Source organism: Mustelus asterias, chromosome 3, assembly GCF_964213995.1.
Source record: "Mustelus asterias chromosome 3, sMusAst1.hap1.1, whole genome shotgun sequence".
Lineage (NCBI taxonomy): Eukaryota > Metazoa > Chordata > Chondrichthyes > Carcharhiniformes > Triakidae > Mustelus > Mustelus asterias.
Window position 1 is genome coordinate 99,714,487 of NC_135803.1, and position 23,179 is coordinate 99,737,665.

The window sequence follows — 23,179 nt, forward strand, 5'->3', positions numbered from 1 at the left end:
GAGAGATTTGGATAGGCTAAGTGAGTGGGCAAGGATCAGGCAGATGGAGTATAACGTTGGTAAGTGTGAGGTATTCCACTTTGGAAGGAATAATAGTAAAATGGACTATTATTTAAATGGTGAAAAATTACAACATGCTTCTGTGCAGAGGGACCTGGGGGTCCTTGTGCATGAATCACAAAAACTCAGTTTGCAGATGCAGCAGGTAATCAAGAAGGCAAATGGAATATTGGCCTTTATCGCGAGAGGGATGGAATATAAAAGCAGGGAGGTCATGCTGCAACTGTACAGGATACTGGTGAGGCCGCACCTAGGGTACTGTGTACAATTTTGGTCCCCTTATTTAAGAAAGGATATATTAGCTTTGGAGGGGGTACAGAGAAGGTTCACCAGGTTGATTCCAGAGATGAGGGGGTTAGCTTATGAGGAGAGATTGAGTAGACTGGGCTGTACTCATTGGAGTTTAGAAGGTTGAGGGGAGATCTTATAGAGACATATCAGATAATGAAGGGGCTAGACAGGGTAGAAGCAGCGAGGTTATTTCCACTTACAATGGAAACAAGAACTAGGGGGCATAGTCTCAAAATACGGGGGAGTCAATTTAGAACAGAGTTGAGGAGGAACTTCTTCTCCCAGAGGGTAGTGAATCTTTGGAATTCTCTGCCCAATGAAGCAGTGGAGGCTACCTCGTTAAATGTGTTTAAGTCACAGATAGATAGATTTTTAACCATTAAGGGAATTAAGGGTTATGGGGAGCGGGCGGGTAAGTGGAACTGAACCCACTATCAGATCAGCCATGATCTTATTGAATGGCGGAGCAGGCTTGAGGGGCGAGATGGCCTACTCCTGCTCCTATTTCTTATGTTCTTATGTTTATTCACTTGTAATTCCACCATTTTCGAAACAACTTTCATTGTAATAATGTTTCAGTTAGATAGAGTCATAGAATCTTACAGTGCCGAAGGAGGCCATTCGGCCCATCGAGTCTGCACCGACCACAATCCCACCCAGACCCTATCCCCATAACCTCATGTATTTAACCTAGCTAGTCCCTCTGACACTAACAGGCAATTTAGCATGGCCAATACACCTAACCCGCGTGGGAGGAAACCGGAGCACCCGGAGGAAACCCATGCAGACACAGGGAGAACATGCAAACTCCACACAGACAGTGACCCAAGCTAACCACTGTGCCACCATGCTGCCCAGTTGCAGTGTCCCTGTCTCTGGAAGAGAATACCTGCATGAGATGCTCAGGTACTAGCCTCTGCCTTCTTCCTAGGCAGCATGAGTTTTGTTAGTTCTGGCAATTCTGCTGTGGCTGTTCTTTTGACAGCAATAATCTGTCATCTGGCAACTGCACTTTTCTGGAGTATGTTCTCTGATACTCTTGGGCTGTCACTGCCATTCCTTAACTGTCCGGTGGTGACATTAGAGCCCCTATATCGAAAGGGGCCCTTTAACACCTGATTTACACAAGCACTCTCCATTGAGGATTGATTGCATGAGGTCCCTCTTCTTAATTGGAAGACATTGCTGCCTGATTCCCCTTGTATTTCCTGAGCCCCTTTTTCTGTGTTCTCAAGTGAAAAGGCTTTTTAAATGGATTTTTTAAAGTCCAAATTTTTGACTTACAAGGTCTGGAGGGAAAGATGGAGGACAATAAAAGTTCTCATCACCAATGTAGTAATTTAGCCAAACGCCAGTTTCCTGGCACCAACACTCTTTATTGTGCTCCAAAGGAAAGGACTGCGACTACAGCTTACAGTCAGGTAGTCTTCATCTCAGGACCTGCAACAACCGTCCGGGTGGAGTAACAGGTTAAATACCCACTCTAACCGCTTCCCTTTGGGCAAACCTCCGTTCACTCAATAAGGTAGCTTGTACTCCATGAAGCCCACGAATAGATCTATTGATAATTCCCCATGGCATTTGTGCCCATCATAACAAGAGTGTTACTCACTCAGCCAGCACAGATGGCACCATTCAACACAGGGCAGTTCATCACCACAATAAATGCACCCTTGCTAGTGTTGTTCACGTCCCAAAACTTGTTTGAACAGCCTGCTGCCAACTTTAGGCTCACAGGTAGAGAACCAGTTGGCAGCCAGCACTTAAGGCCAAAAATGAGTCAACTTCCTGTGCCGTTATTCACAGAGGATTATAGAGTCAAATTTTCCTTGTACCATATTAGGATTAGTTATGTGTGATGCTCCATCTGCTGGTAGAAACATAGAAAAGGATCAAGGGATATAAGAGGAAGGCGGGATCAGGATATTGAATTTGATGAGCAGCCATGGTCAAAATGAATGGCAGAGCAGGCTCGAAAGGCTAAGTAGCCTACTCATGCTTCTATTTTCTATGTTTCTATATTCACAGCAAAGAAGGAGGCCATTCAGCCCATCATGTCTATGCCGGCCAAAAAGAGTGCTCCAGCCTAATAACACTTTCCAGCTTTTGCTCTATAACCCTGCACCTCAGGTGTATATCCAAGTATTATTTTTAAATTTGATGAGGGTTTTTACCTCTACCACTCTTTCAGACAGTGAATTCCAGAGCCCCACCACACTTTCGGTGAAAAAATATTCCTCAAAGCCCTTGAATCCTTTCATCAAATATTTTAAATCTGTGCCTACTGGTTACTGACCTTTCTGCTAAGAGAATTAGATCTGTCCTATCCACTTTTTCTAGACCCTTTGTAATTTTATACCCCAGAAATAAATTTCCCTTTATTTTACACTCTTCCAAAGAAAACAACCCAAGTCTTTTAAATCTGAAATTCTTCATCCTGGCAGTATCTTCATAAATCTTTTCTATACCATAACCTTCCTGTAATATGGTGACCAGAATTGCATGTAGTACTTTAACTGTGGGGTCTAACCAATATTTTATACAGTTCTAGCATAGCCTTCCTGCTCTTAAACCCTATGTCTCATCCAAGGAAAGGTATTCTGTATGCCTTCTTGATCATGTTACCTATCAGTCCTACTACTTTACAGGATCTATGGACATCCACTTCAAGAACGTTCAGTTCCTCTATGCCTCTGCATAACTCCCTATTTATTGTTCGTTCATTGCCTTGTTTGTCATCTCCAAATGCATTACCTCTGGTTTTCTGCCCACCAGTCCATATTACTGCAGGAGTTTCTCAGGGTGATGTCCTAGGTACGACCATCTTCAACTGCTTCATCAAAAGATCTTCCCTCCAACATAAGGTCAGACATGGGGATATTTGCTGATGATTGCACGATGTTCAGCAACATTCACAACTCCTCAGATATGAAGCAGTCCAGACCTGCATGCAACAAGACTTGGGGGCAACATTCAGGCTTAGGCTGATAAGTGGCGATTAACATTCACATCATACAATGTCAGGCAATTAGCAAAAAGAGAGAATCTAACTACCCCCTTGATGTTCAACAACATTATCATCACTGAATCCCCCACCATCAATTTCCTGGGCATTAACATTGGCCAGAAATTAACTGGCCATATAAATACTGTAGCTACTAGAGCAGGTCTGAGGCACTCAGCTCCTGACTCTTCAAAGCCAGTCCACCATCGACAAGGCATAAGACAGGAATGTGATGGAATGCTCTCCCTTTGCTGGATGGGTGCAGTTCCAACAACACAAGAAGCTTAACACCATCCAAGACAGAACAGCTCAGTTGATTAGCACTTCATCCACCATCTTAAACATTCACATCCCCTACTTTCCACAGTATCTACATATCATAGAATCCCTACAGAGCAGGAAGCGACTATTTGGCTCATCTGGTCCACACCGACCCTCTAACAGAGCATCTTACCCAGGTCCACCCCTGCCCTATCCCCGCAACTCCACATATTCAGCCCCCTTATCCCACTAACCTACACATCTTGGGACATTAAGTGGCAATTTACAATGTACAGAATGCCCTGCAGCAACTCAGGAAGCTCCTTTGACAGCCCTTTCCAAACCTGCAAACTCTATCATCTCGAAGAGCAGCAGTATTTTCTGCAGTATTGAGCTCTTGGTAACTAATACAAGCTTCCCTTCTTTGCTTTATTCTATCCTGAATACCCTCAGATATCTAGGAGATCTAGATTTGTAAATTCCACCCTTTTACTCTATGGTGTTATGACCAGCCCCAGCTGAGGTTCCCCAAAAGTTGTTGATCTGGGCGAGACCCCTCAATTTGTCACCATCTGGCTGGGATACCCCCAAATTGTTACAAGGACTGTTCCGCATAACCTTTTATTTATATTCACTTACTATTGGACTCAATCCTTACTGATAATCCATATGAATGCAGATGCATGTGTTTTACTTTTTCTCCTTAGCTTTTTAGTAATTATAAACTTATTTTATTTTAACCCAAGAAAGCCTGGTTAAATTAGCTCCTTTTCCCAATTTCAAACTCTTACTCCATCTTTGCCCCTTTCATAATGGCACCAAATCTAACGGAGTCACTATCACTACCACTGAAATTTATATAAATGATGTCCAGAACAGCCCCTTTTCTCGTTGGGCTTGCTGCCTACTGGGTAAAAAGGTCCCCTAAACATATTTTAATAATTTTGCACTCTTTACCAATGAATTTATCCAGGTTGTTAGGGTAATTTAAATCCCTTTCATAGAATCCTACAGTACAGAAAGAGGCCAGTCAGCCCATCGAGTCTGCACCAACCACAATCCCACCCAGGCCCTATCCTACATATTTACCCACTAATCCCTCTAACCTATGCACCCTGGGACACTAAGGGGCAATTTAAAATGGCCAATCCACCTAACCCGCACATCTTTGGATGGTGGGAGGAAACCAGAGCACCCGGAGGAAACCCATGCAGACACAGGGAGAATGTGCAAACTCCACACAGACAGTGACCCGAGCCGGGATTCGAACCCAGGTCGCTGGAACTGTGAAGCAGCAGTGCTAACCACTGTGCTACCGTGCCGCCCATACTACTTTCTTTCTACTGCTGTCTTTTTGTTTCTGCACTTTGCCTATATTTTTGCTCTTCTGTTCCCCTCTGACTATTTGAGGGTCTATGTGGTACACTCCCAGCAACATGACTTCCCCATATTGTTCTTCAGTTTAATTCATATGGCTTATTTGGATGATTCTTCTAGCATACCATCCCCCCTCACACCTGTGATTGTTTCTTTAATGTTGCAATTCCCCTACACTTTTTAAATCCCCTTCGCAGTCCCATTTGAAAACTAGGAACGATGAGATGAAATTCCCCTTCTTGAAGCCACATTTGTGTAATAGTTATGATATCATAGTTCCAAGTATCTGTCTTTGCCCCAGCTCAAATGCCTTGCTCACTGACTCCTTGCATAGATGTGTATATTACGAAAAATTGAACACTCCTTTGTCGTCAATCATCTTTCCATTAATCTTATGACCTTCTATACTCATTTTGCTTCTCTTCTTTCTTGCCCCATGCTCAGGATCCCTCCACCCCCTCCCTCCCACTAAGTTATTTAAACCCCCCCCTGATAGCACTAGCAAACCTCTGCCAAGTTATTGGTTGACACGGAGATGCTGGCATTGAACTGGGGTGGGTACAGTAAGAAGTCTCACAACACCAGGTTAAAGTCCAACAGGTTTATTTGGAATCACGAGCTTTCGGAGCGCTGCTCCTTCATCAGCTATTGGTTCTGGCTCCTTTGAGGTGCAAGCCATCCGGTTTGTACAGATCTCACTTATCCCAAAACTGGATTCAACGCCTCAGGAATCCAAAGCCTTTGCTCCTGTACCATCTCTCCAATCATGCATTCAGCTACACTACTCTTCGACTTCTGTACTCACTATTGCATGGCATTGGGATTAATTCGCAGGCTACCTTTGTGGCCTGACTTTAAAATTCCTTCCCTAGCTTCCTGAAATCTGCCTGCAGGACCTCCTTTCTCTTCCTATGTCATTAGTACCAATATAAACCATGATCTCTGGCTGTTCATCCTCTCCCATTAGAAGTGAGCAGCTGCCGGCATAACAGGCAGGTGGGATCTATAATGAGTAATCCTACCAAGATGCCATTTAGATTGACGGAAGAAGTTTCTCCAGATAAGCAATGTGTGACATTTAAAACATATACGCCAAAAACCTCCGACCTTGTCCGTGGCTGGGATTCTCTGGTGCCGCTGCAGTGAATGGAGTTTTGGCCGAGTGCCAAATTCTTCATTGTTGCTGGCAGTGGGACAGGTACAGATAAGATTGGAGATTTCCCGCCCATAATATTTTATTGAAACTGAAGGTGTGAAAAAAAAAAGGGGACAGAGCAGTAACATCTGAAACTGTTTTAATAAAATGAAATTGATCCCTTTCACCAAGTATTCCAATACATAACATTTGACAATTACACAATTAACATTCATTACAATTAAAATGTAACAGACATTAAAGAAAGATGCATTGTATGTGATGTTTATAAAAAGCTCACCATCGTGTATGAGAATGTAAACCAATTCATCCCATTCGTACTAACTTTCCTCAACATTACCATTACAACAATTACAGTTTGCAGTCTGGTAATTAGGCTTATTGTGGGTCTCAAAAAGCTATTTGGAAAAGTGGGCTTTAGCCAATGCTTCTATACAGGGGGTGGGGGGCGCACGTGCCCGTCTTTCTCTCAGTCTGAGTATCTCTGTCTTTCCCTCTTGCGTCTCAGAGAATATCTCTCTTTCTCTTGGTGTGTCTCTGTATTTCTGTTGCTCTTGTGTATGTGTCTCTCTTCCTCTTGGTGTGTCTATGTGTGGCTCGGTCTTTCTTTTGTTGTGTCTGTATCTCTCTCGGTCTGTGTGTCTCTCTATCTCCCTCATTCTGCATGGGTGTAGCTCTCTTTTGGTCTGAGTGTATTTCTCTCTTTCTCCATTTGTGTGCGTCTTTCTCTTGGTCTGTGTGTCTCTGCCCTTCTCTCAGTCGGTGTGTCTATCTCTCTTGGATTGAGTGTCTCTCTCTCATTCTGTGTGCCTCTTTTTCTGTCTGTATGTCTCTCTCTCAGTCTGTCTGTGTGTCTGTCTTTCTGTCTTGTTCTGTGTGAGGTTCCATCTTTCTCTCTGCCTGTGTCTTTCTCGCTTTGTGCATTTCTTGGTCTTTCCTTCTCTCACCTCCTTTCTTATAACAGTCCTTGTGAACGTTATTCTTCTTAGCCTGATGATATTATATTACTATCACATGGAATATGCAAATTACAGCATCCTGAAAGCCAGCTGGTGAAGGAGGATACTGGAGTCACTCTTCGCCATCTTATTTATTTACAGAGTAAAATGTGACAAGCGTACACCTCCTAACTCAACCAGCCCACAGTTTCAAAGTCTTTTTACATGCTCAAGTGAAACCCTATTATTGCCCTCTACCTGCATATAATTAAACACAATTAATATACAATTATCATAGGTTTCTATTGCATAGTCTCAATAATTTGGAATTAGTGTTTAAGCATGACAGAGATTCCACACTCAAGTGGATTTGTAGCCTTATCACAGTCTTATTCTATAATGAGTGAATAGTTATGGGGAGATTCTTCCCCACCCTCATCCAGAAACAATGGCTGGGATTTTCCAGGCCCAGAAGTCAATGGATGTTTGGCTGGTATATCAAATCTTCCATATGGAAAATCTTGGCCAGTGATTCGCAAAGGGGCACAGATCCTTTTGCGATCCAGTGATTCGCAAAGGGCCACAGAATTCTTGTGAAAAGGAAGAGGGAAGCTTATGTCGGGATGAGGAAACAAGGTTCAGATGGCTCGATTGAGGGTTACAAGTTAGCAAGGAATGAGCTGAAAAAGGGGCTTAGGAGAGCTAGGAGGGGACATGAGAAGTCCTTGGCGGGTCGGATCAAGGAAAACCCCAAGGCTTTTTACTCTTATGTGAGGAATAAAAGAATGACCAGGGTGAGGTTAGGGCCGGTCAAGGACAGTGGTGGGAACTTGTGTATGGAGTCAGTAGAGATAGGCGAGGTGATGAATGAATACTTTTCTTCAGTGTTCACCAAGGAGAGGGGCCATGTTTTTGAGGAAGAGAAGGTGTTACAGGCTAATAGGCTGGAGGAAATAGATGTTCGGAGGGAGGATGTCTTGGCAGTTTTGAATAAACTGAAGGTCGATAAGTCCCCTGGGCCTGATGAAATGTATCCTAGGATTCTTTGGGAGGCAAGGGATGAGATTGCAGAGCCTTTGGCGTTGATCTTTGGGTCCTCGCTGTCCACGGGGATGGTGCCAGAGGACTGGAGAATGGCGAATGTTGTTCCTCTGTTTAAGAAAGGGAATAGAAATGACCCTGGTAATTATAGACCGGTTAGTCTTACTTCGGTGGTTGGTAAATTGATGGAAAGGGTCCTTAGGGATGGGATTTACGACCATTTAGAAAGATGCGGATTAATCCGAGATAGTCAGCACGGATTCGTGAAGGGCAAGTCGTGCCTCACAAATTTGATAGAATTTTTTGAGGAGGTAACTAAGTGTGTTGATGAAGGTAGGGCAGTTGATGTCATATACATGGATTTTAGTAAGGCGTTTGATAAGGTCCCCCATGGTCGGCTTATGATGAAAGTGAGGAGGTGTGGGATAGAGGGAAAGTTGGCCGATTGGATAGGCAACTGGCTGTCTGACCGAAGACAGAGGGTGGTGGTCGATGGAAAATTTTCGGATTGGAGGCAGGTTGCTAGCGGTGTGCCGCAGGGATCAGTGCTTGGTCCTCTGCTCTTTGTGATTTTTATTAATGACTTAGAGGAGGGGGCTGAAGGGTGGATCAGTAAATTTGCTGATGACACCAAGATTGGTGGAGTAGTGGATGAGGTGGAGGGCTGTTGTAGGCTGCAAAGAGACATAGATAGGATGCAAAGCTGGGCTGAAAAATGGCAAATGGAGTTTAACCCTGATAAATGTGAGGTGATTCATTTTGGTAGGACAAATTTAAATGTGGATTACAGGGTCAAAGGTAGGGTTCTGAAGACTGTGGAGGAACAGAGAGATCTTGGGGTCCATATCCACAGATCTCTAAAGGTTGCCACTCAAGTGGATAGAGCTGTGAAGAAGGCCTGTAGTGTGTTAGCTTTTATTAACAGGGGGTTGGAGTTTAAGAGCCGTGGGGTTATGCTGCAACTGTACAGGACCTTGGTGAGACCACATTTGGAATATTGTGTGCAGTTCTGGTCACCTCACTATAGGAAGGATGTGGAAGCGCTGGAAGGAGTGCAGAGGAGATTTACCAGGATGCTGCCTGGTTTGGAGGGTAGGTCATATGAGGAAAGGTTGAGGGAGCTAGGGCTATTCTCTCTGGAGCGGAGGAGGCTGAGGGGAGACTTGATAGAGGTGTATAAAATGATGAAGGGGATAGATAGAGTGAACGTTCAAAGACTATTTCCTCGGGTGGATGGAGCTATTACAAGGGGGCATAACTATAGGGTTCGTGGTGGGAGATACAGGACGGATATCAGAGGTAGGTTCTTTACGCAGAGAGTGGTTGGGGTGTGGAATGGGCTGCCTGCAGTGATAGTGGAGTCAGACACTTTAGAAACATTTAAGCGGTTATTGGATAGGCACATGGAGCACACCAGGATGATAGGGAGTGGGATAGCTTGATCTTGGTTTCAGATAAAGCTCGGCACAACATCGTGGGCCGAAGGGCCTGTTCTGTGCTGTACTGTTCTATGTTCTATGTTCTGTCCAGAGTCGCTTCCAATCTTCCACCATTTTACTTAAGTGGGACTGATACAGTCAAACCCGACTCCACCTCATCAGACAGCCACACACTGCCAGCAGAAGTCAATGAACCAGAGCATGAGCCTTACCTAATTTCATAATCGCCCTTCAGCAATTGGGGTGCCCATTACACAACCAGGGCCGAGACCAGCAAAAATCACTGATTGAACCAAGAGTCATCCCAGACTAGAACTAACTGGCTGGGGCATTCAACCACTCAAATACTGAGGGATTTGGGAGATAGATCTGCTGTCTTATTGATCTAATGATTGATTATTAATCAAAATAAACAACATGCTTTGTCAGACTTAACTCACCAACAAAATGCTGAGCTTGATCTGGGATTTCGGCATGTAGGTGGGGAGATTATGCATTTTAGCTGTTGTGTGGACAACACTTCAGGGAGGAGCAGCAATTTATGATTGGTATGCTCACAGAATACTGCAGCAGCACTTTGCGGGGTAGTCTGGGGCATACACTCTATTCTCAATACCACATGTAAAGTAATTGTATTCCTCTTCCTTCCAGTTGTAGTACACTTGAGTGATGGGAATGAACTCGATCGTCTGACGCTGCCAAGAAAAAGATGCATATTAGTCAAAGTTCCAGAGTTTCCTGATTGGAGTCTGAGACTGGTTATATCAGACATGACCAGAGGTTAAAAGAGCAAAGGACAAAGAAAATTACCGCACAGGTGATTGAGGCGGACACGCTAGGATCATTTAAAACTTATCTAGATAGCCACATGAACAGACTGGGAATAGAGGGATACAAACGAATGGTCTAGTTGGGCACATGAGCGGCTTGGAGGGCCGAAGGGCCTGTTCCTGTGCTGTATTGTTCTTTGTTCACAGGAACAGGCCCTTCGACCCTCCAAGCCTGCACCGACCATGCTGCCTGACTGAACTAAAACCCACTACCCTTCCGGGGACCATATCCCTCTATTCCCATCCTATTCATGTATTTGTCAGGATGCCCCTTAAAACTCACTATCGTATCTGCTTCCACTACCTCCCCCGGCAGTGGATTACCTACCACCCTCTGTGTTAAAAAAAACACTTGCCTCGTAATCTCCTTTAAATCTTGCCTCTTGCACCTTAAACCTATGCCCCCTAGTAATTGACTCTTCCACACTGAAAAAAGCTTCTGTCTATGCCTCAATCATGTAGACTTCTATCAGGTCACCTCTCAACCTCCATCGTTCCAGTGAGAACAAACCAAGTTTCTCCAACCTCTCCTCATAGCTAATGCTCTTCATACCAGGCAACATCCTGGTAAATCTTTTCTGTATCCTCTCCAAAGCCTCCACATCCTTCTGGTAGTGTGGCAACCAGAATTGAACACTATATTCCAAGTGTGGCCTAACTAAGGTTCTATAAAGCTGCACCATGACTTGCCAATTTTAAAACTCAATGTCCCGGTCAATGAAGGCAAGCATGCCGAATGCCTTCTTGACTACCTTCTCCATCTGTGTTGCCACTTTCAGTGACCTGTGTACCTGTACACCCAGATCCCTCTTACCATCAATACTCTTAAGGGTTTTGCCATTTACTGTAAATTTCCTATCTGTATTAGACCTTCCAAAATGCATTACCTCACATTTGTCTGGATTAAACTCCATCTGCCATTTCTCTGCCCAAGTCTCCAGCTGATCTCTATCCTCTGATGGTCCTCATTGCTATCTGCAAATCCACCAACCTTTGTGTCGTCCGCAAACTTACTAATCAAGTCAGTTACATTTTCCTCCTAATCATTTATATATATTACAGACAGCAAAGGTTCCAGCACAGATCCCCGAGGAACACCACTTGTCACAGCCCTCCATTCAGAAATGCACCCTTCCACTGCTACCCTCTGTCTTCTATGACCGAACCAGTTCTGTCTCCACCTTGCCAGCTTACCTCTGATCCCATGCGACTTCACCTTCAGTACCAGTCTGCCACAAGGGACCTTGTCAAAGGCCTTATTGAAGTCCATGTAGACAACATCCACTGCCTTATCCTCAATCATCTTTGTCACTTCTTCGAAAGACTCAATCAAGTTAGTGAGACACGACCTCCCCTTCACAAAACCATGTTGCCTCTCGCTAATACGTCCACTTACTTCCAAATGGGAGTAAATCCTGTCTCGAAAAATCCTCTCCAATAATTTCCCTATCACTGACACAAGGCTCACCGGCCTGTAATTATCTGGATTACTCTTGCTACCCTTCTTAAACAAAGGAACAACATTGGCTATTCTCCAATCCTCTGGGACCTCCCTGTACAGTAAGTAGTCTCACAACACCAGGTTAAAGTCCAACAGGTTTATCTGGTAGCACGAGCTTTCGGAGTTTTCACCTGAAGGAGTGACACTCCGAAAGCTTCTGCTACCATTAAATCTGTTGGACTTTAACCTGGTGTTGTGAGACGTCTTACTGTGCTTACCCCAGTCCAACGCCGGCATCTCCACATCATAGCTACCTCCCCTGTAGCCAGTGAGGATACAAAGATTTCTCTCAAGGCCCCAGCAATTTCCTCCTTTGCCTTCTCAGTATTCTGGGGTATATCCCATCAGGCCTTGGGGACTTGTCTAACTTAATGTTTCTCAAGAACCCCAATACCATCTCCTTTTTGATCTCAACATGACTCAAACTATCTACATACCCTTTCCCAAACTCATCATCCACCAAGTCCTTCTTTTTGGTGAATACTGATGCAAAGTACTCATTTAATACCTCACCCATTTCCTTTGGCTCCATGCATAGATTCCCTCCCATGTCCTTGAGTGGGCCAACCCTCTCCCTGGCTACCTTCTTGCTCTTTATAGATATATATAATATAAAAAAACCTTAGGATTTTCCTTAATCCTGCTGGCCAATGATTTTTTGAGACACCTTTTAGCCCTCCTTACTCCTTGCTTAAGTTTCTTTCTACTTTCCTTGTATTCCACACTTGCTTCAGGGGTGAGGGGGAATGAGACTTGATGTCAGTTGGGATATGGGCAGCAGGGCTTCAGTAAATAGGTTTACTTTTAGTGGGGAGTAGAGTGTGAAGATGAGGGGCCATCCAGGTGCACGTTGAGATAGTCAAATCTAGAGGTAACAAAGGATGGATGAGGGTTTTATCTGCAGATGCAGATCAAAGTTACGGAGGTGGAAATAGGTGGGCTTAGGGATGATGTAAAATTGTGGTTAGAAGCTCATCTCGGGGTCAACCAGGACACCAAGGTTGTGAACAGTCTGGTTCAGTATCAGCTACCAGGGGCAGGAATGAAGTCAGTGGCTTGGTGACAGAGTGTGTGGTGGGGACCAAGTGGCTTTGGTTTTCCCAGTATTTAGCCACAGGAAATTTCTGCTGATCCAGTACCGGTCGGGCAGTCTGGCAGTTTAGAGACAGTACAAGTGCTGAGAGAAGGTAATGAGGAAGAGCTAGATGTGGCCTGCATACATGTGGAAACTGATGCTGCATTTTCAGATGACGTTGCTGAGGGGCAGCCTGTAGCAGAAGAAACAGGAGAGGTGCTAAGGATAGATTCTTGGGGAATTCGAGGGGCAATGGGAAGAGCAGTTACAGATCACTGTATGCAAATTGGATGATACTATTTACTAGTCAACCTTCCTGTGTGTAGGAAACAGGAAGTAATGGGACAGGTGTAGCCTGTAGGTAAAGTAAGGTTAGGAGGCAGTGGATAATTGTACCTGTGTGCACAGACATTATCCACTCTATTGGCAAAGTCATATATTCTTTTTTCTAGCCCAATGTTTTGACATTGGGGCGGCACGGTAGCACAGTGGTTAGCACTGCTGCTTCACAGCTCCAGGGTCCCGGGTTCGATTCCCGGCTCGGGTCACTGTCTGTGTGGAGTTTGCACATTCTCCTCGTGTCTGCGTGGGTTTCCTCCGGGTGCTCCGGTTTCCTCCCACAGTCCAAAGATGTGCGGGTTAGGTTGATTGGCCAGGTTAAAAATTGCCCCTTAGAGTCCTGAGATGTGTAGGTTAGAGGGATTAGCAAGTAAAAAATATGTGGGGATAGGGCCTGGGTGGGATTGTGGTCGGTGCAGACTCGATGGGCCGAATGGCCTCCTTCCGCACTGTCGGGTTTCTATGATTATTAAACAGCAGTACTGAAGGTAATGTGGAGAGCAGAAAGCAGAGCAAGTTACAGCTGATACATTTATGTCGACAGGCTGAGGAGCTGGGAAGTGAAAAACTGAGGTGCGAGAGTACCACCGTTGCCCAGTGGGTGTAATTACTTCGACAATTCCCATTGTGAGAGCACAAGGAGTTTCTATGTGGAAACGTTTCACATGAAACCTGACACAAATGGGAGGCTTTACCAACAGAAAATGAATACTGGCACACAGTCCTGAATTTTCAATTGCATGTCGGGGCACGCTTGGAAAATAATACAATTGGATGATATAACAAATCTTCGGAGGCAGCAGTCCCTTTATTTACAATTCCAACAGCAGTACACAGAGTGCTTTTGGTCAGCAGTTTACCTTCGGGAGTGCCAAAGGAACTGACATTCCCTGTTAAATACAAGGAAAAGATTCCCCGATTGGCCCATCAATTGACTCCTTAAATCAGGGAATTCATATTCCAATAGACCAACCTCAATGGCCAGCTTGAAGTCATTACAAATGACGTCTCAGTCTTCTGGAACCTTCATGATGGGCTGGAATTTTTAAAAGGACAGCGGGGAAGGGCTGGGAGGTTACGTTGGCAACCTGCATATCTCCATTTAACTTGCTGTTAAACTCATTGAAGAGCTTGTTTACAGGTGGGGAAAATCTAATTTTCAAACAACAGCTTGAACAGAGCGGTTTAAGTCCCTGAAAAGCGAGCATTGTCTAAAGTGTCAAAACACAGTGATTTCAGCCGTCAGTGATTGAGTTAATATTTGGTCAGGTCACACATGATTTCACACAAAATGCCCGAATCCCTTGTGAGAATTCTACTCAAACACAAACATCTTCGCATCTGCAAACAGAGATTCACAATGGATTGCTGTAGGTGCTGTGCACAGTGTGCAACTCACCTGTTGGATTATGTGGGAGGTTCTGGCCAAATGAACTTCATGCTCTTGGATGGCCTTCTGGGAGGCCAGATTGACCTGAGAGTCTGGAAATGCAACTAGAGGATTGACCTAGTGCAACAAACAAAAGACCACATTAAAGAAACGCACCAAAGTCAATGTTCAAAACCCCAGGATGCACAATTCACTACCTGTATTAGTCAATTGATTTTCTTACTCAATGTTGACCCAACGCCTTAAAGTTACCGATGTTAGCAGTATCACATTGTCAAAAGTCTTGCAAATGTTTGAACTATTTTGTTGCCCAGCAGAGGATGTCGATAAAAAGGAGGGAAACGAACAAAGGCAGGAAAGAACTTGTATTTGCATAGCACCTTTCACATCCTTAAGGACATTTCACTATCCCCCCTAACCAATGAAGTATAGCCACTTATGTAACTTTGGGAAATGCAATAGCCAGTCTGCACACATACACACATAGGGCAGGAGTTTACGGCCTCATTCGACCCGAAACTGGAAAATCCCGCTCGAGGTCAACAAACATTTCCCTTGCCCGCTCCAATTCCGTGGCAGGCGGGGCGGTAGAATTGCAGCGATAGTCTCACAACCAACAATGAGTTAAATGACCGGATAATCTGAACACCATTGATTGAGAGGTAAATGTTGGCCAGCAGGACACCAGGTGGGATAGCCTTCTCTTCATGGAATAGTTCCACTGGATCTTTCATGTGCACGAGAGTGCAGAAGGAGCCTCAGTTTAAAGTCTTGTCCAAAAGATGGTACAACTGATGGTGCCACACTCCTTCAGTATTTAAATGTAGAACCAGTCTAGATTGTGTGCTCAGGTTCTGGCGAGTTCAGCCAAAGTTGAAAGACAATACTTAAATTCTATTCTGTTGAAACCGTGGCAAATAATACAGCAATAGACTGAGGAGAACAGCACATCTTCAAACATGGATTATTATTTGATTGGCAGAAATCACCAGTGACTACTTCAGGCATCCTGCATGCTAAGTCCAGGGTGGGGTGGGGAAATGAGAATTTGAATTTCCCAGCCTGTTAACAAGCTCTTCAATGAGCTTAACAGCAAGTCAAATGGAGGCATACAGGTTGCCAGCTTAAGCCCCCAGCTCTCCTGGTATGAAGCCACTGTCCCATCAACGGCTCTGCTGGAGCAACACCTGTTGTGGTATCATAGAATCACACAGCGCAGAAGTGGCCCTTTGGCCACTGAGTCCGCATTGACACATTAAAAACACCTGAATTCCCACCTAATCCCATCTGCCCACAGCCCTGAATGTTCTGATGTACCAAGTGCTCATCCAGATACTTTTTAAAGGATGTGAATCAACCCACCTCCACCACTCTCCCAGGCAGCGCATTCCAGACCGTCACCACCCTCTGTGGTGTGGTCCTGTATTCGAATGGTTTGGTCACCATGGATGCCGCCAGTTGTCTCTTTATACTATTTTTGAAGGTTTGAACTGCCCATTCTGCCAGACCACTTGTTGACAGATGATAAGGTGCAGTCCAGATGTGTCAGATACCATTAGAGAGCACAAAGTTCTGGAAATCGCCACTAGTAAAGGCCGTGCCATTATTGGAAACCAGGCCTTAAGGTATTCCATGTGTGCTGAAGCTCTGTCGCAATTTCTCAATAGTAGCCTGAGAGATTGTGGAGCTCATGCAGTGCACCTCTAACCACTTGAAGTGTGCGTCCACCATAATTAAAAGCATAGAACCCATAAAGGGACCTGCAAAGTTCTCATGTACACTAAGGCCTCTTTGAAGAGGCCCACTAAGTGTTTATCGTCCGTAACTAAAAACAACGTTGACTGTAGACTTATTGATGGAACTTCCTCACACCAAATACAACCGTAAACCCTTCCTTCTCAATGTCAGGCCCCTCCCATGGGTATAAGTAGGCCAAGGGTGGAAGTTTGTGATTTTCCTGGCACAGGTCACATCACTTCACCAAGTCTGTGATGTCAGAATCAAGACCCGGCCACCAGACGTAAGGCACGGCCTGTATCTTCATTTTTCATATTCCTGGGTGGCCATTACACAGTTCCGTTAATATTGGATGTCGTCCTGGGTGGGGGGAGGGGGGCAACAATTACAGAGAATGATCCCATCCTCAACACTAAATTCCGTTTTTCTAATGAGGTAGGGTTTTATTTTTTCGGCCATTGTCCTTGGAATCCCCTTTGTAAAATCATGTGCTTTAATTTGGGTCTTTTTGGGTCCAAGCTTTAATCTGCTTTGCTGACACTGGCAAGGTCTCCAAAGAGTTCACGGTCATCACAATCTGTTCTACTGCTGGTAAAGGAGCCAGGCTTGGAAGCAACCAAAGGCAACTCAGTATGTCAGCATTAGCTATCCGGGTTCCAGGGTGATGTTCCAAAAGATATTCATAGGCCGTCAATAACAAGTATCTGAATGGAGGTGATGGTGCGAATTGCTTTGTCCTCTTTGAAGAGGCCCATTAAGTATTTATGGTCGGTAACTAAAATAAACATTGACTGTAGACTTATTGATGGAACTTCCTCACACCAAATACAACCGTAAACCCTTCCTTCTCAATTTGAGAATATTGTTGCTTTGCATCCGAAAGGATCCTGGAGGATCAGGATATTGAATTCGATGATCAGCCATGATCAAGATGAATGGCAGAGCAGGCTCAAAGGGCTGAATGGTCTACTCCTAGATTCTATGTTTCATACGCAATGGGCTTCTCCGTTCTGTCTTTCCGGCGATGTGACAGTACTGTACCAACCCTGTATGGGAAAGCTTCACAGGTTAAAATATGTTCTTAAAGGTCAAATAAGTTGGATGACAATAACTGACGTTTAACATTAGGAAAAGCCTTTGCCTGCGGAGCTACCCAAGACCAACAGTATTTTTGTAGTCAGGCATTCAAGGGGGGCAGCACGGAAGTCAAATTCAGGAGATATTTTGCATAATAATTGACTAACGCCAGGAAGAATTTTAGTTCTGTGGTGTTCCTTTGGTTCGGTGCCTCTAATGACCTTTATCTTACTCTCTACTGGATGTAACCCCTTGCCATCTACTTGGTAGCTTAAATAGGTTACTTCAGCCACCTGAAAAACACATTTCTCTCTCTTCAAGTGAACTCCTGCCCTGGAAAATTGCTGCAGGACTTCTTCTAGGTTGGCCAGATGTTCCTGTTCTGAAACCCCCATGACCAAGACATACTGCTATCTTGCATAGTCCTTGAAGAATGTGCTTCATTACTCTTTGGAAGATGGCACATGCCGACAAGACCCCAAAAGGTAAACGGGTATACTCGTAGAGTCCTTTAGTGTTGAATGTCACACATTTCCAGGAGATTCCATTCAATTCAAGCTGGAGATGGGCGTAGCTTATGTCACCCAATTCCAGCATTAGCCACTCCCAGGTCAGCTTTAACACGGTCTCAGAAGTGCAGTTCCTACTCCAGCAATGTCCTTTCCTCATCTCCCATACCAAGCCATCTCTCTAAAGCTAATTTCGTAAACTCACTCGGCATTACTGGCCCAAGCCCACATGCAACTGAATTAAAATGGTGTGATGATCCTTTAATTATGTGGAGTTTTGAGACAAAGTTCTCTTTCTTACCCTGAATTGTTGATCAGTGAAGATGTTCTGGCCATTAATTTTGTTATAAAGTTCTATGGGAAGTCCACTTTGTCGATCAGCAATTCTTTCAAAAATATTATTTTTCCTGATTGAGGAAGTAAAGATAAGTTAATTTATTTCAGTGTAGTGTAGCGGTAAGTTAGATAGAGCTCGCTTCACCTTGTTCTGTAAACACCAATAAAATATCCTTTCCTTAATTGAGCCTGTATTATAATGGAATACTAGTACAGCGGACATTGATCTTTTACATTGCACACTACCCAGAGCACACACTCAAGGGAATCAAACTGTTTCTGGGCCTCTGTTAATGCTGCTATGTCTTGGGTTTTCGCCTCTCACCTTTGTAAACAAATTTTTGTAAACAGAAACTATTCCTTATCTTAGTTCACTACCGTAACAACCATGGATTAAGTTACGATTGAGTATGGTCAAAGCTTGACTACTGTTGAATTCACTTAGCAATTCAAGCCCGTATACATGGGTGCCATTTTCCAGGGGAAGGGGGTGGGTGGTGGATGGCTCGCCTGCCAACCCAGAAGTGAAGTCGCCATGGAAGAAACTCCACGCCAGCTCGTCCTGCTGCCATAGTGTGCTGTGGGTGAGCTAAATTGGTTGCCAGTGAGACCTCCATACCTCACAGAAAAAGTCCTGCCCGAAGGAACTGTCAGCCTAAGAGTGCATTAATAGGCACTGCTGGGACTGCAAGCAGGCCCAAAGAGAAGGCCCGTGGATCCTGGAGCAAGGTAAGCCAGGGTGTTGGGTGGGAGATGGTTTGGGAAGTTTTGAGAGGAGAGCGGGCAGGAGTGGTTGGTTTTACAAAGCAAGCAGATGGGAAAAAAGTGGGGTAATATTTTATAGGGGGTGTCTACCCACCCCAGTCTTAAAAGGGGCACTCCTTGAAGATAGTACCCCTCCTTCATTCCTGACTTTTAAAAGTGTTTTTTGTAAACGGCCTGCCTGACTCGCCACTCCATGGCATTGTGAGGCGTATTATTGGGTTATGGCTAATTAGCTTGATCCTTGACTATTTGAATATGGTGGGCAGGCTGCTGATTTTGGCATCTACCATCCCCATATTATGGAGTGGGACGCTTTGTTAAAGACCACCTGCGACAGGGCCTTCAACCCCTCAGCAGTAAAAGAGGTCACCTTCCTCCAACCATTTCTTCACTGACACAACATAAAGGCCCAGGTTTTTCAACAGCCAGAGCCTTTCAATCCACACCCCTCTCACAAGGTTTCATTACACCAAGTGGAAACAAACATCTCACATTACTCAGTTTGCTTTGGAATCAGAAACTCCCTGTCCACAATTGATCCATCACCGACCTATCCCTAAAGGAAAACTATTTCCAGCTCCCTAACTCTAAAGATCCCTCAACTTAACCCTCCATTGGTATTCCAGCTCCATCAATCTATTGAACAAAAACAGAAAAATGCTGAAAAATCTCAGCAGGTCTGACAGCATCTGAGGAGAGAGAGTAGAACTAACGTTGAGGCGAGATGACCCTTTGTCAGAGCTCGAGACTCGAGTCATCTGGACTCGAAATGTTGGCTCGACTCTCTCTTCACAGATGCTGTCAGACCTGCCGAAACATTCCAGCATTTTCTGTTTTTGTTTTAGATTTCAGCATCCGCAGCATTTTACTTTAATCTATTGAACAACTTCCTTGCTTCTGCTTTCAAAAAGTGTACCTTAATTATTTCTGCAGTGACTTTCTACATGTTACAGTGCTATATACTCATGGTATCGGCGTGTGCACTGTTAAAATTGACGGGGTCATCTCAAACAAATCTTCTCTCTACTCAAATGCTCTTTCCACTCCAGAATCTTTTTGAATGAAAGGGAAACCAAACTCCTTCTACATTAGAATCTGCCTCCTACAATGTTCCTCCTCCTGCCTTCCAAAGACAAGCTCACGCACGCTTATCGTTTCTTTAATCTCTGCTCGACTGCTTTGTTTGCTGTCACCAGTACTGTGTGTTTGGAACGGCGTATTCCCAGAAAAATAAAATATCCTAAATTAGGAGCATGGCAAAGCCTTTCTGCACCAAATGGAGACTGGCTCCAATTTCAAGAGTGCTACAAATGTAATATTGTTATTTCATCAGCCATCCTTGAGATCAATCAGAGAGATCTGCTAGTAGGTCATAAACGTATATGGATACATACCCATGGAAACTGCAATGAGCCTGCCATCTTACATTATAGCTAGAACATACAGTATATTTCCATCTTGATGTCCTCCTTTCAACTGAATGACATCTGAACAAGAACTCGGAGGTAACAGCGCTCCAGGCAACATTCTTATATAAAATTCCTACACCCCCTCAAGATTGCTGTTTAGTAGAATTGGGTTTGAATCCACAAAGATCCTATTCTGAAGCAGAAATACTGAGGCAAGGGGGCGGCACAATGGTTAGTACTGCTGCCTCACAGCCCCAGGGCCCCGGGTTCGATTCCCGGCTTGGGTCATCGTCTGTGTGGAGTTTGCACATTCTCCCCGTGCCTGCGTGGGTTTCCTCCGGGTGCTCTGGTTTCCTCCTGCAGTCCAAAGATGTGCGGGTTAGGTTGATTGGCCATATTAAATTGACCCTAGTTTCGGGAAATTAGCAGGGTAAATATGTGGGGTTACGGGGATAGGGTGAGATTGTTGTCAGTGCAGGCTTGATGGGCCAAATGGCCTCCTTCTGTACTGTAGGGATTCTATGATTCTATGAACATTGCAGTATATTATAAATGCATTACGCTTACCACTTGACTGTCAGCTGGATGAACACCATTAGTTGTCCGCTTCCTTTGCATGTTTTGCAAATTTTTGTGCCACGGCCAGAACACTTATTACAGCTGAGGATCAACAAGAAACCAGAGTCAGATCAATATCAGTATATTTTCTATCCAACCAACCTTACTCGTAAGCTTGTTATTCACCTCATTATAGGTACTGCATTTTGCATAATCTCACTTTAGGATGCCAACCCAAGGTAGCCTTTGTTCTCTAAAAATTGTTTTAAAAAATTAAAATCCGGGATATTTGATACCCTAGATTTGAGAGTCCTTTCTAGTCTATCAATCATATGACCGACTCCACTTTAGTACATTGCCCAAGTAACAACTAGATATGTCCATATAATCATGTTCCATAACATTCAGGAAACTGTTCTTTTCCAATCTCCCATCCTTTCTGGAGTAAGGTGCAAATAAAAAAGCACCGATGGCTGGTACTTGTGTGTGAACCTAGTCCATTAGTGCTGGTAGCTTTCCCCATGGTGGTGGGCAACACAGTAAAACTTCATACTTTCCTTGTACTTATTTATCACAAGTAGGCTTACATTCACACAGTAATGAAGTTACTGTGAAAATCCCTTAGTCGTCACACTCCGGCACCTGTTTGGGTACACTGAAGGAGAATTTAACATGGCCAATGCACCTAACTAGCACATCTTTTGGACTGTGGGAGGAAACCGGAGCACCCGGAGGAAACCTACACAGACACAAGGAGAACGTGCAAACTCCACACAGACAGTGACCCAAGCCATGAATCCCCAGGTCCCTGGCGCTGTGAGGCAGCAGTGCTAACTCAATAGTTGTGCACTTTACAGCTGAATCACAGAATAATGATCTGGAGCTGGGGATGAGGACAACTTTCCCCCTCTCTGGCCCAGAGGCATCAAGGCCAATTGTAGCACCCTCATTGTTTCCCTGGGTGATATTAACAAACAGACCAGGAATCAAGCCCAGGATGTTCGCAAAACAGCAGCATTAATACAGACAGTCCATTTTAAACATTCAAAACCCCTAAATCAAAAGTTTTGACAGAGTAAAAAAAGGAGAAACTGTTTCCACCTGTACGTGTGTCAGTAACCAGTGGGTGCAGATTAAAGATAACTGGCAAAAGAATCAAAGGGGAGTGAGCTTTATGATTTGGAATGCACTGCCTCAAAGGGTGATGCAAGGAGATTTAATAGTAACATTCAAAGGGAATTCGTTAATAATTGAAAAGTAAAAATTTGCGAGGCTATGGGGAAAGAGCAGGTGAGAGTAATTAAAGCTCTTCAAAGGGCTAGCACAGTACTCAAGGGCAGACTGTCCTCCATTTGAGTGGTAGGATTCTATGATTAAAGGAATAATGTTCTTGATTAAAACTCAATGAGATTCCTGGTGTGATTTAGCTTCGAGCTCTCACAGATTTACCACCTCAGAAGCCCTTCTTCTAACTCCCAAAGCATGAAAGAAACTAACAACTACTTTCTATCATCAGTGATACTCTTTTCAATACTAAGGGTGGAATTCTCCCATCTTGTGACTAAGTTTGGTGGCAGCTGACTCCAGCAGCATCCATCCTGCCAACCAGAATAGTGGGATCCCATGCCAGATTCTACACGTGGAAGCTCATTAATTATGCCCAAGTGAGTTCCCCTCTGACCCATCTGGCCTCAACTGATGGGTTCAAAGTTCCCAGCGCCATATTTAAACACCAGTCCTAGCATACTCGTATTACTCTATCCAGCCCACCCGTCTTTACCAGACTGTGCAGGGTGTCAAGAGGAAAGACTAGCAGCCTCACCCTTTGAGGCAGTACATTCCAAATCATAAAGCTCGCTCCCCTTTGATTCTTTTGCCAGTTATCCGCATCCACTGGTTACTGACACACCTACAGGTGGAAACAGTTTCTCTTTTTTTAAAAACTCTGTCAAAACCTTTCATCTAGGGGTTTTGAATGTTTAAAATAGACTGTCTGCGTTAATGCTGCTGTTATTATAAATGAGAATATCCTGGGCTTGATTCCTGGTCTGTGTTCTGTTTGTTAATGTCATCCAGGGAAAGAAGT

General features: G+C 44.3%; 2 protein-coding genes and 1 long non-coding RNA gene across 3 annotated transcripts in view; all 3 read right to left on the reverse strand.

The window, feature by feature from the left end:
- The window catches only part of LOC144491502 (protein SSUH2 homolog), a 122,345-nt gene extending 119,181 nt beyond the window's left edge, over positions 1-3,164 (reverse strand). Inside the window, exon 1 of the mRNA XM_078209402.1 lies at positions 3,106-3,164. The gene's annotated coding sequence lies outside the window, so the exon portion shown is untranslated. The remainder of the gene's footprint in view (positions 1-3,105) is intronic.
- The window catches only part of LOC144491503 (uncharacterized), a 279,152-nt gene that overhangs the window by 119,181 nt on the left and 136,792 nt on the right, over positions 1-23,179 (reverse strand). The window lies entirely within an intron of this gene.
- Positions 6,279-23,179, reverse strand: part of LOC144491500 (protein SSUH2 homolog) — a 47,797-nt gene continuing 30,896 nt past the window's right edge. Inside the window, exons 10-13 of the mRNA XM_078209400.1 lie at positions 21,103-21,195; positions 18,327-18,432; positions 14,712-14,819; positions 6,279-10,262 (exon numbers count right to left, since the gene is read on the reverse strand). Of these exons, the coding sequence (XP_078065526.1) occupies positions 10,122-10,262; positions 14,712-14,819; positions 18,327-18,432; positions 21,103-21,195 (448 nt within the window). The 3' untranslated portion in view covers positions 6,279-10,121. The remainder of the gene's footprint in view (positions 10,263-14,711; positions 14,820-18,326; positions 18,433-21,102; positions 21,196-23,179) is intronic.